Below are 16,949 nucleotides of genomic sequence, written 5' to 3' on the forward strand. Positions count from 1 at the left end.
GAAGATTTAGTAATGGTAGTATTTGGCTTATTGTTAGAATTAAATTTTCTTTCTCTAAGTACCTATGATTTATATAATATATATGTGTGTGTTTGCATATATTTATAAATATTGTAAGATACAAACATACATATACACTTACATATATACTTTTTAATAGGCATCTCAGCAGCCATCTTTATCAAGTTTAGAAACATTAATGGTCTCACAGAAGTCTGAAATTGAGTATTTACAGAAGAAACTGGAAGTAGCAAATGCAAAACTTTCAGAGGACAGAACTGCTAACAAGGGTTTCTCAGAGAAGAGCACCATGTCAAGTGCTGAAGGAATGCATAAGGTAGAGACATTTTGTGAATTTGTAAGGATGAGCCCGGCAAGGCAAGAGGTAAAGTTCCAAAACAAACAGCAGCCTTTATTCTCTGCTTATATTTCAGGAACTTCTAACAGTATTGTGTGTCAAATACTGAATAAGATACCTCTTAGGAATGGGGAATTTTCCCTTTTTAAAGACTTGAATAAAATATAACTAAATTCATTAACTGAATATATGCTTAGTAGTATAATTGTTCTGACAGTTAAGTTAATATTCTTATAGTAATTTTCATAAGTATGCTTCATTTAGCTGACATTAATCTATGTGAATAAAACTTCATTTTAAAGTAGTACTAGTCATTTATTCAACTTTCTAATGAAAGAAAAATAAATCTAATGTTTTTGTTTCAGATATAACAGTACTGTCCTGGAATTTAAATTATTAAGTGGATTTTAACATTAACTTATGCATTTGTACAGATTTAAAGGGGTAACAGAAAATAAGCAGGTTTTGCATAGCATATTTATCATTTAATGATGTATTCATTACATAGTTCTGTTACACTGCAAATGATTGCATAGAATGTTGACAAGCACAAAATAGTATGAAGCTGAGACAGTTTTCTCTCACACTTGTTACTTCAACCACAGAAGTAGCACATCTGTTTTTTGTAAGCAGAAATTCACATGTTTAAGATAATTGTTTTTGGTTCTTTTTTTTTTCTGTGAGTAAAACAAGCTATCTTAATAAAGGAAGCATTTAAGCTTAAAACCGTTTCTATGCGGCATTCTTACTCATTCTCTATAAGTAATGTTCATAGGAATGAGTTGTATTTATTTATTTATTAAAACATAACTGTGCTATGCATTTTGTGCCATTTCGAAGTAGTTTTACAAGCTTTATTTAAATTAAACATCCCTAAAATTGAGATTATTATTATTATGGGGCCCACTTTGGTGTTTGCTGGATAAGTAAAGTTTTGAAATGTACTGCTTTGATGTTTCACTGCTTTAATAAAAACTCTGAGAAAAGGAGATGGGTATTCTGCAGAAAAGTTCCTTTCTTTTCTGTAAGGACAGGCCGTAAGGATGAACACTGTGTTGCCCAGCTTAATAGTTGCTCTCACATATTCCTTCTCCAGATTGGTATATGGAGCTGTACATAATACAAACACACATTCTTGTCTCTAGTTAGCCACATTATAGTTAATGACCATATGGTCATTATGGTATAAGATCTACTGTCTGTTGTATTTATATTCCTCAAGCATATTGTTCCTTCAACTTCACAGTGTGTTAAACTATTTCAAAGGGAAAAAAATCCTTTCCCTCTTGTTTCTGGTTGTCCTATCAAGTGTAACCTTGGACCCTTATAGAGCAATTAGACCAGCCTCTATCCCCTCCTTTGTAATGAGGTTTCTTGCATTTCTGAGTCTATAACCCTTTAGTCTTCCCTAATGGGACATCATTATTCTGAAAGAAACAATGTAAATGTAAATGAATATTCTCATTAACGAGTCACAGAGAAACCTTTAGCGGTAGCACTGTGGTAATTCCGCTTGTTATTTCTCTGGTATTCCATGCAGGATTTTTTTTATAATTCATTATTAGTATTCAAAATTACTTGTTCTTTAATTTTGCATGGCTTTCATAATCCACTGTTCCAACTAGTTCAACCATGTCCTTGTTTTATTCTCCAGGAACCACCTGTGAAACGTTCAAGGTCTTTGTCCCCAAAGAACTCTATTACAGACTCAGAGGAGCTAAGGAAGCTGAGAAAAGCTGAAAGAAAGATTGAAAACTTAGAGAAGGCACTGCAACTAAAGGTGAACATTAAATCATTTCTTTTCTAGTAAGCATGCAAAGATGAAAATATACCAGAGTAAACATACATTTCACAAATTGCTGCTTGTCATTTTTCTTTCCTGAATCCAATCACCTGTATAAAAGCATGCAATCAATTGGGCTTGTTTTAAGATTTCTGCATATCAAAAAGTAATAAAAAAAATTTGCTACTTGAAAATCAAGTGATTATTTGCTATTCCAAATTATTTGGGATATGAAATTAGGAAAATTTTTTATGGTTTCCAAGAAGCAAAAAATAAAAAACTATAGCAAGTAGAAAGAGAATTTTTTGTTATTCTTCATATATGATAAACATTAAAAGTGATTATATCAACTTAGCTCAGATCATATATAATTATAATTTATATAAAAATTATATAATCAAAATGGCAAAAGAGATTTTTGTCCATTTTACCTGATTTTATGTCAGAACACTTGACATTGGAATGAGCATTCAGCATTTACTCGAGTAAAAGAAGCATGTAACTAAAAGGCCTGTCTTTGAGAGCTTATATTCTTTAATATGTACATTGTAAATTCTGTTTCTCAGAGGAAGTTGTTCATGCATATTAAACAATCTTAGGTAATTATATTGAAGACTTTATTTTTTGTGTGACTTTAATATGACAAACTTCTTGTTCCTCATTCACAGCTACCCTAATTCCTGCCTATTTGCAGTTTTGTCAAAAATTGATTCTCAAATAGCCTTATGATATTCTATGATAAATCTAATGCTTACAAACATAATTGCAATCCAGTACATTTAAATCATAGATTCTTTGTCATATAGAATACTCTTAGGTAGAGAAAGGTTTGATATAGATTATATGTGTTTTAGAACAAAATATGGTTAGAGATATAGTTAATTGTAAGCCATAATTAATATTACCTGTATTCACACTAAATACATTATGTGTTAATTTATCATTATTCGGAGTTTAACATTTCTAAAACAAAAGGAAATTATCAACTGTTGATTCTATCAAAAATAAAATGACCAGATGATCACAACTAACATTTAACGTACTTGAAGATTATAAGAAATATAGGTGAACACATGCGTTATTTGTTCATTCATGTGTTTACCCAGTAGCAACTTATTGAGCATTGAAAGTACTCAAGCATCATTATTAGTCAGCTGTATTAAAGGAGACATGGTGAGTTGCTGTCCTTCAAAACCATTTCCCTTTTGTCATGAGCAAGCCAGATAGGATAAAAGATTGCAAATCAGGTCTGTTGATGGGGCTTGTCCCTGCCTTGGAACTGAATGTCAAGTTTTTTCCCCCAAAAAATTGTGCTCAAAAACCCCAGTACCACCAGCCCCTTTGAGTTTTGCCTCTCCTGGAGCACCCCTCCATGCCACTCCGGCTGGAGGTCTCTGACTCTAATAAATCTTGCTTTTAAACCTTTAAAAAATGAAAGAAGATGGTAAATAAGTCCTTAGGATCTAGTATATTAAGTGTAAATGTGGGTGTAAGCACAGATTCTTATAGGCATTTTTATTTTTAAAAATATTTATTTGAAAAGCAGACAAAATGAGACAGAGATCTCCCATCTGCTGTTCACTATCCAAATGACTGCACCAGCTGGGGCTGAGCCAGGCCAAAGCCAGGTGCTAAGAACTCAATGTAGAGCTCCCTTGTACATGGCAGGGACTCAACTACTTGAGTCATCACCTGCTGCCTTTTTTTTTTTTTTTTTTTTTTTTTGACAGGCAGAGTGGACAGTGAGAGAGAGAGACAGAGAGAAAGGTCTTCCTTTTCCACTGGTTCACCCTCCAATGGCCGCAGTGGCTGGCGCGCTGCAGGTGCTGCAGCCGCTGCACCGCGCTGATCCGAAGCCAGGAGCCAGGTGCTTCTCCTGGTCTCCCATGGGGGTACAGGGCCCAAGTACTTGGGCCATCCTCCACTGCCTTCCCAGGCCACAGCAGAGAGCTGGCCTGGAAAAGGGGCAACCAGGACAGAATCCGGTGCCCTGACCGGAACTAGAACCTGGGGTGCCGGCACTGCAGGCAGAGGATTAGCCTATTGAGCCACAGCGCCGGCCACCTGCTGCCTTCTAAGGTGCACATTAGCAGGAAGCTAGAATCAGGAGTGAAATTGGGACTCAAACCCAGGCACTCTGATGTAGGCTTCCAGAGTGATTTCCAGAGTGATGTTTTAACTGGTTTCCAGAGTGATGTCTTAACTGTTGCCCCAGATGGCATCCCATAATGGGCATTTTTATTTAGAAAGCTAGTCTATCCAGGTGAGTGTTTTGGCACAGTGGTTTGAGGCACCTCTTGGTATTCCTGCATCCCAGTTTGAATCCTTGCTACTCTGTTCCATTCCAGCTTCCTCTGAATTTATCTTGAGAGGCAGCAAATGCTGGCTTATGTGGTTGGGCTCCTGTGACCCATGTGGGAGACCCAGCTGGAGTCTAAAGCTCCTGGGTTCTGCCTGGCCCAATCTTGGCTATTATAGACATTTGGGGAGTGAGCCAGCAGATGGAAGGTCTCTCCTCTCTCTCTCTGTCATTCTGACTTTCAAAAAATGAATACCTAAATTTATACAACAATCCATTCTATTATCTACCTTCTCTTGCATAATTCTTAAAATTGGCATATTTGACGTTCTATCCTGGATTAGCCTGGGTTCTGTAGAAAAATAGAACATACAAGGGAACTTCAAAAAGTCCATTGAAAAATAGAATTAAAAGGGCATTTTGTTTTGGTACAAAAAAAATTGGAAATGCATGCATAGGTTTTTTTGTAATATATACTTTACATGAAATTTTATGAAGTACCCTAATGCAATATATAAGTATCCTAATATATAATACAAATAGATATTTATATATTTCTTGTTATACATGGAAATATAATATAGCTATATATAATTCCAGACTACATATAAGGAGTTGTAATCTGTAGTCACTAAGCTAGAGATACAGGGGAGCCAATTGAATAGTTGCAGTCTGAGCCAAAAGGCTGTAGAACCCAAGAATTGATGGTGTAAGTTCAAGTACAAGTCCAACTATGAGTGCAAAGTCAAAATATTGCTGATGTCCCAGCTCAAAGACAATCAGGCACAGAGAAGGAAATCTTTCATACTCAGCCTATATTTTATTCAGGCTTTCATCTGATTGGAAGAAGCCCTACTGCATTGGGGAGGATAATAATCTTTGCTCAGTCTACCAGTTAAAATATCAATTTCATTCAGAAACACCTAGAAAGAATATTTAACCAGTATCCATATAATCTGACAGATAAAATTAACCATCACATATCCCATTTTTTGCTTGGTCTGTCTTTGAAAGTCCCTTATTTTTGACAAGAAGTAGTATCACCATTCAAACACATTTTAGACCTATGCTCTTCTCTCTCACCTCTTAAGTGTCTTGTCTCAAAATGAATCTCATTCCTTATTCCTGACAACAGCTATTGTACGATAAGATCTCCAAGTTTTTTCACAAAGTAAAATTCTTTTTGGGGAGCTACCATTGTGGTGCAGTGGGTTAAGCCACCACTTGCCAGTGTTGGCACCCTGTGTTAGAGCACTGGTTCAAGTTCTATCTGCTTGGCTTCAGTTATAGCTCTCTGATAAAAAGCATGGGAAGGCAGAGAAAGATGGCCTAAATACTTGGGCCCTTGCCATCCACATTGGAGACCTTGATGGAGTCCCAGGCTCCTGGCTTTGGCCTGGCCCAACCTCAGACATTGCAGCCATTTGGAGAGTGAAACAACAAAGTGTAGATCTTTTTACCAGTATCTCTTTCTCTGTTTCTGTCACTCTCCCGTTCAAATAAATAAAATAAATCATGAAAAATTATTTTTCACATTTCTTTTTAATTTATAGTTATTTTATCTTTCATTTATAGTTATTCATTATATTTTAAGTAAAATAATAATAATGAATTTCAAATTTAATGTCTTTTACATCTTTGCAAGATGAGGATAAATGGGGCATTTTTTTACCTTGTATTTTATCATTTAGTAGGATTTCTTATTTTAGAAGAACTAGATAGTTAAATGAAAAAAGCACAATAATCAGCAACATTTAGCAAAATAAGTAGGTAAACAAACCCTGAATAATAAAGCAATTCGAAGGAGAATGATTACCTCGGTAATCTCCAAATAAAATCACATTCTTTGGTAGTAGGGAGTTAGAATTACAAAATACTCTTTTCTTGATGGGTTGGGGCACTTTTCAACAGATAACAAGTGTCTTGTTTTTAAAATAAATTTGTTGATATAGTGTTCCTTTTGCAGAGCATTGGTCACTAATACATGTTGAATTTTTGTCATGGCTTTTGGTGTTGTGTGGACTACTGTTCTTTCAGAAGCTAATGTTAGACAAAGATGTTCCATGCTCAAATAATTGTTGTAACAATGTATTAAAAGATTAATTTTTGTGAGCCTTTCATATACTAATGTGAACTGCAAATCTATAGAAATGAAGACACATTTTTTCCCAGATTTATTTGGTTATATTATACCTATTGATATTTCTCAAAAGACTATTGTTCAATGTAAGAACCTATGGAAAATGCTGAAATGAAGACAAAAGACATGCTGCATGACAACATAGGTAGCTTTAGGGACCCCAGAAGATTACCAAGGGGATCGGAAAGATAAAGAGGCAAGTAAATTTCACCAATAAAGCATGGGCTATATCTGTCTACACTATGATACACTGAGATGATGTTCTTTATTTGTATCAGCAGTAAGGTGTACATATTAACTTACTGTAACACTAGTTAGGACTTTTGTGTAGATATTTAGACATTATTGTGCTCAACTTACTTTTGTTGCTAGCTGTACTTTCAAGATGGCTGACCAATGCTTTTATATTAGTTATAGAGACTATTATAGACTATTTTTATAAAAATCACACAAATGATCCTGACTTCATGAATGTAGTGCTGTAACAACTTATAAAATAGCATTTGGAAACCAGTGGATCAGAGCTTTGTGAAATCCTACTATCCTTGAGATCACTAGTGCCATGAATCCCTGCTTTCATGACTTTCATGCATTTGGTGACTGGATTTTATTAGTACTTCTCATTATCATTTAATACCAATATGTTTTTTGAATACACTTTGTGTCATTTACTTCTTAATTCTCTGATATACATGAACTTTATATGTAAATGTCCATAATGGGATCCTTACATTTTTGTTAAAATTTTATTTATTTACATGCTCTCATCCCCTGAAGAAGGAACCACTGCTTTAAGAATAGTATCTTTGCTATTAGTTCACCCTATCTCGAGGAACCTTTGACCAAACCAAAAATTAAATCATTTCTGTTCTTAGGAACTCAGAAAGAGCACTGCAGGTATCTTTGAGGATAGTCAGTTAATAGAACATTCCTATTTTCTGGTTTTTTTTTTTTTTGTTTTCAGTCAAACTCGTATACAGAATTTAGAACCTCTAGCTAGCTAGTTTAATTTGCAAAATCCATAGTAGGTACTCAGTAAATATTTTATTGAATAAGATAATGAATAAATATTCCATGGAATACTTTTATGAATATCCTCTTAGAAAAATATAGTAATTTGTGATATAAAATGTATTATTCATTCCTTGCCTTTGTTTTGTTAAGATGTTTGGTGATCTTTTTAAGATCTTTGGTGATTCTATTTCCCAAATAAGGTGCTGTTGTTTTGACTAGATTATTGATTGGCTGTTATGTGCCATATGAGACTTAGAATCACTACCCAAGTTTACATTTTCTAGAAGGTATATAAAAAGGGTATTTTCCTTATTATTTTGAGATATGCACCTTTTAGCAAATGACTTCAGCTGGTATCTCTACTAGCCACATTAAAATAGAGAAATATTTTTCTTTGAACTTTCCTCCTAATATGTACTTTTAAAATAAAATTTAGTGTGCATTTCTGAATTAGACAAAGGAATAATTCATGTGACTAATTTAACACCTGAATCACATTTTAATAACTGTATTCTGAAGAACAAATGCATGAATGAAACAGCATTTAAAAAAAAATAATATTATATAATGTCTATTAAGTGGTTTATAAGTCTAGTTTAATTTTAATAATTTATATATTCATAATTTTATTATAATTATGTAAACACTCAGATATAATAAAGTAAGAAGCAAGTAAAGTCACACCATCTGTAAGGCTCATCTGTAAGACTATTTTCCTATTATTACTACTTAATGGAAAGAGACATTGATAAGAATTATTATAGAAAACCTAAACTTGTTAATATTGAACATTTTACAGTGAATCCGAAACTATAGCATCCAGTGCTTTGATTAATTAGTACGCCTAGTGCAGAGCTTGGCACATGATGAGTGATTTATAGAATTTAGGAGATGTCTATTGGGTCTTAATCTTGGTTTTAATAATGTAGTTTCTGTTTGAGAATTAAGGAAGACATTGGGTATATATTCTATGATTAATGGTAGTTGTTAAAAATGCCACGTTTTTTAAAAAAATGCTAAAATTGTCCGGCGCTGCGGCTCAATAGGCTAATCTTCCGCCTGCGGCGCCGGCACACCAGGTTCTAGTCCCAGTCCTCTTCCAGTCCAGCTCTCTGCTATGGCCCGGGAGGGCAGTGGAGGATGGCCCAAGTCCTTGGGCCCTGCACCTGCATGGGAGACCAGGAGAAGCACCTGGCTCCTGGCTTCGGATCAGCGCAGTGCGCCAGCCGCAGCATGCCGGCCGCAGCGGCCATTGGAGGGTGAACCAACAGCAAAGGAAGACCTTTCTCTCTGTCTCTCTCTCTCACTGTCCACTCTGCCTGTCAAAAAAATGCTAAAATAGTAAAAGTACTAATAAAAATAAATATCCCATTAATTCAATGGAATCATTTTGAAATTAATAAGAAAAGTTGAATGTCCTATTGTATTAATTTTTACTTCTTGGTCCATCTTTCTACTTAAGAGTTTTTAATGATTCTAGCACAGAACTACAATGATTCCTAAAACATTGAGCTTATATTTAACAATTTTAAAGAAATTCATTGCAAGTGTGCTGAGGATGAGCCTGGCTTCAATGAAGAATAATTTTCAGATAGCTATTATTGAACTCTTATATAAAGTATTCATTTTAGTTTAACTGTAAGTTTATTTTGAAATTATGTCTGGCCATGAATCTCTTCTAGTATGATCTTTAAATATCTTATAATTATTTTATTAAAAATTTCTAATATATTCTGTTATAATTCTCTGTGAGCCCTTTAGTCTTTTTTTTTCTTTTTGTGAGGCAATAAACTCCCCATCTAATGGTTCACCCCTAAAATGGCCACATTGGCTTGGGAATGTAGGAGTAGACCAGGAAAAAGCTAGGACCTAGGAACTTAATCCAGGTCTGCCATTTGTGTTGCAGAACCCGATTATGTTAGCCATTCTTCCTGCTTCCAGCATTTCCATTAACAGGAAACTGGAAGTAGGAACCAGAGCTGTGTGTCAGAATTAAGAATTACAATATATGATGTGGGCCTTTTAACTAGTAGGCCAAACACTTGCCCCTTAAGTAATCCCAATAAACATAATTAACTTGTTTATCTATGAAAAGATACCAACATTATTAATTATAATCTTCTATTTGATTAATTTATTTCACATACTTATTATTAGAGATTTTGTAGTTCAAAGAAAGGAAGTCATACATGGATTGATTAACAAATTTACTATGAAAATTCAAGTTGGCATTTAAATTATTCTTGTGTCTTAAAAGATATAAATGGTCTGAATTTTGAAAATGGAAAAACTGAAACACACTGAAGTAGCTATGTCAAAGTCAAATTTAGCAACTTAGATCAACAAGCTTTGAACTGTTGTCAACATTTAGCATCCTGTATATGAAGCATATCTGATTCTGCAGTTGTACTGGAAAAAATCTAAAATAGTATCCTAATTTGTTTACTTTTATTTCATAACCAAAACTGTGCTAATTTTTTTTTGAAAAAAAAAAATTATTTATCTGAAAGTCAGAATTACCGAGAGAAAGAGACAGAGAGGAGGGAGAGAGAGAGAGAGAGAGAGAGAGAGAATAAGTGAGCTGGGCAGGCTGAAGCCAGAAGCTAGGAGCTTCATCTGGGACTCCTATAAGGGTGGCAGGGGCCCAAACAATTAAACCATCTCCACTGCCTTTCCCAGGCCATTAACAGGGAGCTGGATTGTAAGGGAAGCAGTGGGACTTGAACCAACACCCTTATGGGATGCCAGCATCACAGGTGCCACTTTGCCCTCTATGCCACAACACTGGCCCCTAAATCATGCCACTTTTAAAGCAAGTTTGCAATAACTATAATTTATATATCGTCTAACATTTTACGGAATAAAATTTATTCTGAATATCTCTGTCAGATGACATCATTCTACACTTTTTTTTATCAAGTACCTGCATCTCCAAATGGCACATAGACTGCTTCTTGCTATATAGAAGATTCAAATATTTCCTTAAAATTACTTAATGTCCTGGGCTGGCACCATGGTGCAGTAGGTTAATCCTCTGCCTGTGGCACCAGCATCCCCTATGGGCACCAGTTCTAGTCCCGGATGCTCCTCTTCCAATCCAGCTCTCTGCTATGGCCTGGGAAAGCAGTAGAAGATGGCCCAAGTGCTTGGGCCCCTGCACCCACAAGGGAGACTGGGAAGAAGCACCTGGCTCCTGGCTTCGGATTGGCACAGCTCTGGCCATTGTGGCCATTGTGTAGTGAACCAATGGAAGGATGACCTTTCTGTCTGTCTCTCCCTCTCACTATCTGTAACTCTGCCTCTCAAATAAATAAATAAAATCTTTTTAAAAAGTGTCCTACTATAATATATTTAAACTAGAATGACAAAATAACCATTCCTCCGAGACACATAGAAATGTAGTAAAATAATCAAACTCTATGAGCTATCATTTTGTTGTCTAGTTGAGAGGTAAGAGGTCAAACATTGAATTTGGCTCCTGTCAGAGCATCACGGTTAGTGTCTGGGAAGAAGAGAGGTAAAGAAGCTACCTTTTGCTTTGTGCTTCTGTAGGGGAGACACAGTGCCAGGGCCTCTGCCTTTGTTAATTATTCAATTTAATCACTATAATTTAAACCTATGTTTTCTTTTCCATATTTTATGGGAAGAGAAATTGAATTTAAATAATGTTCTTAAGATTATGCAGCTAACAGGAGAAACCTTTAAGAATAGAATTCAGATCTTTTTCATGCCTACTTATGTGACTATAGTTTTAGAGTTCTTGGTCCTCAACCAGAAAAGATACAAATTCATTCAAATAGACATATGAATAGAGGAACACAAATATTTGAAATTCTTATGTGAAAAAAAATCTCAAGACATTATATGTTTTACTTGAGAAACATGGTTTTTAAGTAATATGAATATATTTTTTGAGTAACAAGAATTGGAACTTTGCAAGTTTGTTTCATGCTTATACCTAATAAAAATTTATCACATATATTATAAGTAGGTTACTGTAATTGTTTAAAGTAGAATTTGAGAAAAACAAAGTAGTGGCTATTTTGTGATTTCTTCAACATTAGTAAGCTTTGCTCTCCCAGTTTTTCATGGTGGAACCCAAAAAGGTTAAACTGTGCTACTTCCAACATAGGTTCTATCTTATATCCTTCCTCCTCTGTGACCTTTGCACTTTATTACACATTAATCCTAAATGCATGGGCTAAGGAATGATATTTTCACTTTAAAAAAATAATCATGTTTTGTGTGTGGAAAATTTTTGTGTTGAAATAGAGAAAAATATTTTAAATATTTTAAATAGGCTTGTGAAAAATTACATGCATGTTAAGAACAAAAAAAGAAATGAAACTAATTACATAGTAAAATTGTGAATTACATAAGCAATTTAAAAAAAAGTACAGTGAGAGGGTTGAATTTATTAAGCGAACCTATTCTGTGAGTTGAAGTATTCTCTTTGTTCTTCTGCTTAAATATTAAAAAATCATTCATGTTTATATGCTATCTTCTTTTAAATTTCATATTTAGATGTTTAACTTTCTATTTGAAACATTATATCATACTTTCTTCAAACTTACTTGCTATTTTGTGTTCTACAGAGCCAAGAAAATGATGAGCTAAGAGATGCCCATGAAAAACGCAAGGAAAGGCTACAGATGTTACAGACCAACTACAGAGCAGTAAAAGAGCAATTAAAACAGTGGGAGGAAGGCAGTGGCATGTGAGTTACCTAGCTCATAAAGACATTTCTCTAAATATTAAATGGAATGGAGTAGCATATATAGGTATTTTAATGGCTTTTGTTTGGTTTTAAAGAAATTATTTAGTAGTTAAATCTTTGTTCTGAATATTTAAATGAAGAATATGACAAATGAAACAGAGAAATATACTAGCCATAGCTGTAGATTTTCCTATCATTTTCAACAATCCTTAGCAATAGGTGATTATGAATTATTGAGTAGGTTTTGAATATCAATAGAATTGCTGAAGTTTATAATTTAAAGCAAAGTAGTTAATATCCATATGATTTATAAACTGCTTTTAAATAAATAAGATACTGTTAAAATATTTTTAACTCTAAAGGTACTTAAATTTTAATGGAAGATAGAAATATGAAATTTACACATATAGCTAACTATCATAAAACTGTTTCAACCTAGTATGCAGTTTGAAGATCTTTACTATCCATCAGTTTGTTTTCCAGCTTATCTGAATGAATTGGCGGTCTCAGTTCAATTGCTCTGAACAGGTGTTCAGATCTTGGTTAGTCGTAAGTGGCTCCCCTGTTAACAGTATCAACAAAGGGCAAAGGACTGAATGAGTACAGAAAATCTACTACCCTCTCATCTTTTGAGATGGATCCTTTAGGGCAGTGTTGATGATACACATTGGTCTGTTCTGTAGAGAAATACTGTTTCTAAATTGGCCAGCACAGCACTTTTAAAAAATAAAAATGTACAGAAAATGAAAATATAAGGGGCATATAGCATCACTTATGCATAATTGTCACATCTAATTTTTTCTTTTGATGAATGGAAAGTATGTAATATTGCTTGTCAGTAAAGTGGTGATGAAGCAATTTGTCCTAGATTTAGCCAGTAACCACTACAGGAGTGCAATCTACTTTCTGACAGATTCACTGCTAATAGTTTGTTTTCAGATCAGGTGTCTATACTATAGTCAGATTGCTTAGCAGAAAATTCTAGACGAGTTGATTTGCCTATAGTCCTTTTTGGAGACTAGTACAATTCTAGAGTGTATGTTTTATTACCACTATATAAGAATGAGTGAGAGAAATAGACCTAAGAATATTATGTGTATGCCTAAAGTTTGTTCTCCATAGTAGCAGTTTAGTGTTAGGAAATTATGATACAGGATTTTAATTTCTACATGCTTTGGTTTTAGGAAATTTAATAAATAGTGAACTTGGATTAAAATTTTGGTCATTAGGTGTTTTTAAGTTTTAAGGAATGTGTAAATTACTTTTTGTTGCATGTATATAAACATGTTAATGAGAAAAGAAACTTCATTTTAAAAATAGGGATGAAATCAGAAAAATGAAGAGAGCAGATCCCCAACAACTTCGACAAGAAGATTCTGATGCTGTATGGAATGAACTGGCATATTTCAAAAGGGAGAACCAAGAACTAATGATTCAAAAGTGAGTTTTTTTTTTTTCAACAACATAGACTTAGATGAACATTTGGGAAGAAATTTTTGTGGCTTCACACTCATTAAAGAAATACCCTATAACATTAGAAAATGAAATAATCTTTTACTTTTCCAATAAAAACCATGAAAAAAGACTACCTTTAAAAATGTGTGTGTGTGTGTGTGTGTGTGTTTTATGCAATAACAAGTTGCACATTTGCTAGCTCTAACAGAAACTGTATAATATGATCTAGGGATTGTGTTAATTAACGTGGCTCTCATCTGTTGGAGGTGTCGCTCTTCATTAGCCTGTATTTTAGACACTGCCGTGCTTCATTTTTGGAATGAGGTGGAGAGGGGATAACCTAGCCAGCCATCCTTGTTTGATCTCCTAGATACATACGCAATGCAGAATGCCTGAGCTCTCTTGGTTCCCTGCCCTGTCCTGCTAATCCCAGCTGAGCTCATTATGGTGTAGCCTTGCTGCTACTCTTGGAGCCAGAGCTGTCCAAGCTAATTACTGGTAGCAGCAGAACTGCCTGTTAAGGGTCTGGTGTGGATCTGCTAACATGGTCCTTGGTAGTGACCTGCAAAAGACACAGGGGAATTGCTTTCTTTCTTGCTGTGCACTGACTGTCCTTTGGGCTTAATGCTGATCCCTTCACATAGGTCTTTTAGCTGCCCTAAGTATAAAACTTGATGAAGGATACTCATATTTTAGAAAACATACAGTTTGCTTGCTTGATCTTATAATTCACAAGCTATTATATTCAGCCTGGCAAAAAGAAAGAACACTTTTTTTTTTGAGACAAAGAGGAGTTATACCAATATAATTAGCCTCTTCTGCTACTTAACTATTTGTTCATTTAGAGTTAATTTTTGATAGACTATACACTTTAAAAAAACCCCGAATATCTTTAGATTGATTGAATTTAGCATCATGTGGCATGATACAATTAAATTGACTGGATTTTCTTTAGCTAGAAATCACAAGCTTCTTTTATATATAAAATTATGACATGTAATTTTTATTATATTTTCCATGTAATGTTTAATTTCTGAAGAAATGACCATATTATATTTAAACATATATGGACACTTACCTGTGAAAGTACAGAATATTCTAATAGTGCCAAATATTTGAAACTGATAATAAAATCTGTTATCTTGAAAATTATTTTATAGAGTACATAGATTTGTCTTAGAAATATTTACTGGTAATTTTACTAGCTTACATAAATGTAGTTCAGAAGCCATGTGTTCACCTATATATGAAGTGTATTAGTATATTCAAAGAATTGTATTCCATCTGTCATCACAATCAATTTTAAAACATTTTCATCACCTCACTCTCTTAAACCCATGTAACTTAACTATCAAAACCCCAGTCATCCCATCTACCATTTCCAGCCCTAGGCAACTACGATTCTGCTTACTGTGTTTTATCAATTTGCTTATTTCGACCACTTTATATAAATGGGATCATACAATATGTGTTCCTTGTGACTAGATGCTTTCAGTTAGCATCATGTTTCTAAGACTCATCCATATTGTAGCATCTATCAACACTTGCTCTGATAATCTTTTATGACCTTCTGTCTCCACAAAAGGAAAGTTACTTTTGTAGAAAATGTAGTGGGTGAGATATCTAATGTAAGTAGCTGAGAAATCTAATTATATCAAGAGAATTCAGGCACATATGAGCTATAAGTAATGTACATTCTTTAATGAAAGAAAAAGTAATGAGGTTTTTTAAAAGAAAGTTTCGGGCCGGCGCCGTGGCTCAATAGGCTAATCCTCCACCTTGCGGTGCCGGCACACCGGGTTCTAGTCCCGGTCGGGGCGCCGGGTTCTGTCCCGGTTGCCCCCCTTCCAGGCCAGGTCTCTGCTATGGCCCGGGAGTGCAGTGGAGGATGGCCCAAGTCCTTGGGCCCTGCACCCGCATGGGAGACCAGGAGAAGCACCTGGCTCCTGGCTTCGGATCAGTGCGGTGCGCCAGCTGCAGCGCACCAGCCGTGTCCGTGTCCGCCATTGTAGGGTAAACCAACAGCAAAGGAAGACCTTTCTCTCTGTCTCTCTCTCTCACTGTCTACTCTGCCTGTCAAGAAAAAAAAAAAAGTTTCAGAACTCAGAATTCTGATCTCTCAGCAGTATTTGTATATTACAAATAGGTCTTCAAATTAAATGCTGAGTCACTGTTAAAGTATGGAACATTTTCCCCTGACATTAGTTTAAATTAATTAATGTGATAGCTGTTTGTAAAATAGTTATTTTTTGGATCAGCTCTAGCTTCCTAAAATGTAATGAAATTTGATTTCAAACAGAATGGTGAAACAGAATGGTGAAGAACTGAGTAAAGCTTAAATTATGTAGTAAAAGTTTCTTGGAGGGTTATTTTGAGAAACATTTATTCAATAAACAAATGTGTCTGAGTTACTGCTGTGTGACAGGCGCCCTGCTTGCTGAATTTTTAAATGAGAACATCAGACAAAACTTCTGCTCTCCAGTAGCTTACATGGAGGCACATTCAGTGTTAAATGTTCTTAATAAGTGTGATCTTAAGAATGAAACTAATGTCAGAAAGTATCATAATATAAAACATGACTTAAAAAAGTCAGTCATTGAAGTTTGTTAATAAGGATAGAAATTTTTAATTTTGTTTTTGTAAATTTATATATAGCACATTGACTTTTTTAGTGTGTACTTTTACAAGTTATAAAATATATATATATACATATATATATATATATATTTGAGTAGCTACCACCATAACTCAAAATAGTTATATCGTCTCAAATAATTTCCTTGTTCTACTCCCATGTAGTTAAATACTCTCTCCACCCCTCAACACCTAATAACCACTTACTTGTTCTCCTGTCTAGGACTTTGCCTTTTACTGAATGTTGTATGCACAAAGTCACACAGCCTGTAACTTTTTGAGGCTGGCTTCTTTCACTCAGCATAATGGTTTTCAAATTCATTCAAGTTGGTTCATCCAGTTTCTTCCTTTTCTTGCTAAATATCATTCAATTGTATGGCTATTAACTGTTAATCTAACTGATGAAGGAACAAGTCTTTTCTGATTTTTTTTGTTGCAATTGTGAATGGAGTTTCTATATACAGGTTTTTATTTGAGCATATTTTTATTCATTCTTTATGTTAAATACCTAGGAGTTCTATTACTGGGTCATATGATCAGTATGTGTAT

The 16,949-nt window shown here is 34.6% G+C and overlaps 1 protein-coding gene across 22 annotated transcripts in view; it reads left to right on the top strand.

The window, feature by feature from the left end:
• The window catches only part of CNTLN (centlein), a 396,518-nt gene that overhangs the window by 191,267 nt on the left and 188,302 nt on the right, over window positions 1-16,949 (top strand). For 18 of the 22 annotated variants that reach the window (XR_011380190.1, XR_007919395.2, XM_051845306.2 and 15 more), the window contains 4 exons: window positions 161-385; window positions 2,013-2,138; window positions 12,190-12,311; window positions 13,632-13,751. Coding sequence is in view for 20 of the 22 variants with exons in the window: in XM_051845306.2 (XP_051701266.2) it covers window positions 161-385; window positions 2,013-2,138; window positions 12,190-12,311; window positions 13,632-13,751 (593 nt within the window). In the remaining 2 variants the exon portion in view is untranslated. The remainder of the gene's footprint in view (window positions 1-160; window positions 386-2,012; window positions 2,139-12,189; window positions 12,312-13,631; window positions 13,752-16,949) is intronic. The other 4 variants (XM_051845229.2, XM_051845257.2, XM_051845263.2 and 1 more) reach the window with 2 other exon arrangements.

This window comes from Oryctolagus cuniculus, chromosome 1 (genome assembly GCF_964237555.1).
Source record: "Oryctolagus cuniculus chromosome 1, mOryCun1.1, whole genome shotgun sequence".
NCBI lineage: Eukaryota > Metazoa > Chordata > Mammalia > Lagomorpha > Leporidae > Oryctolagus > Oryctolagus cuniculus.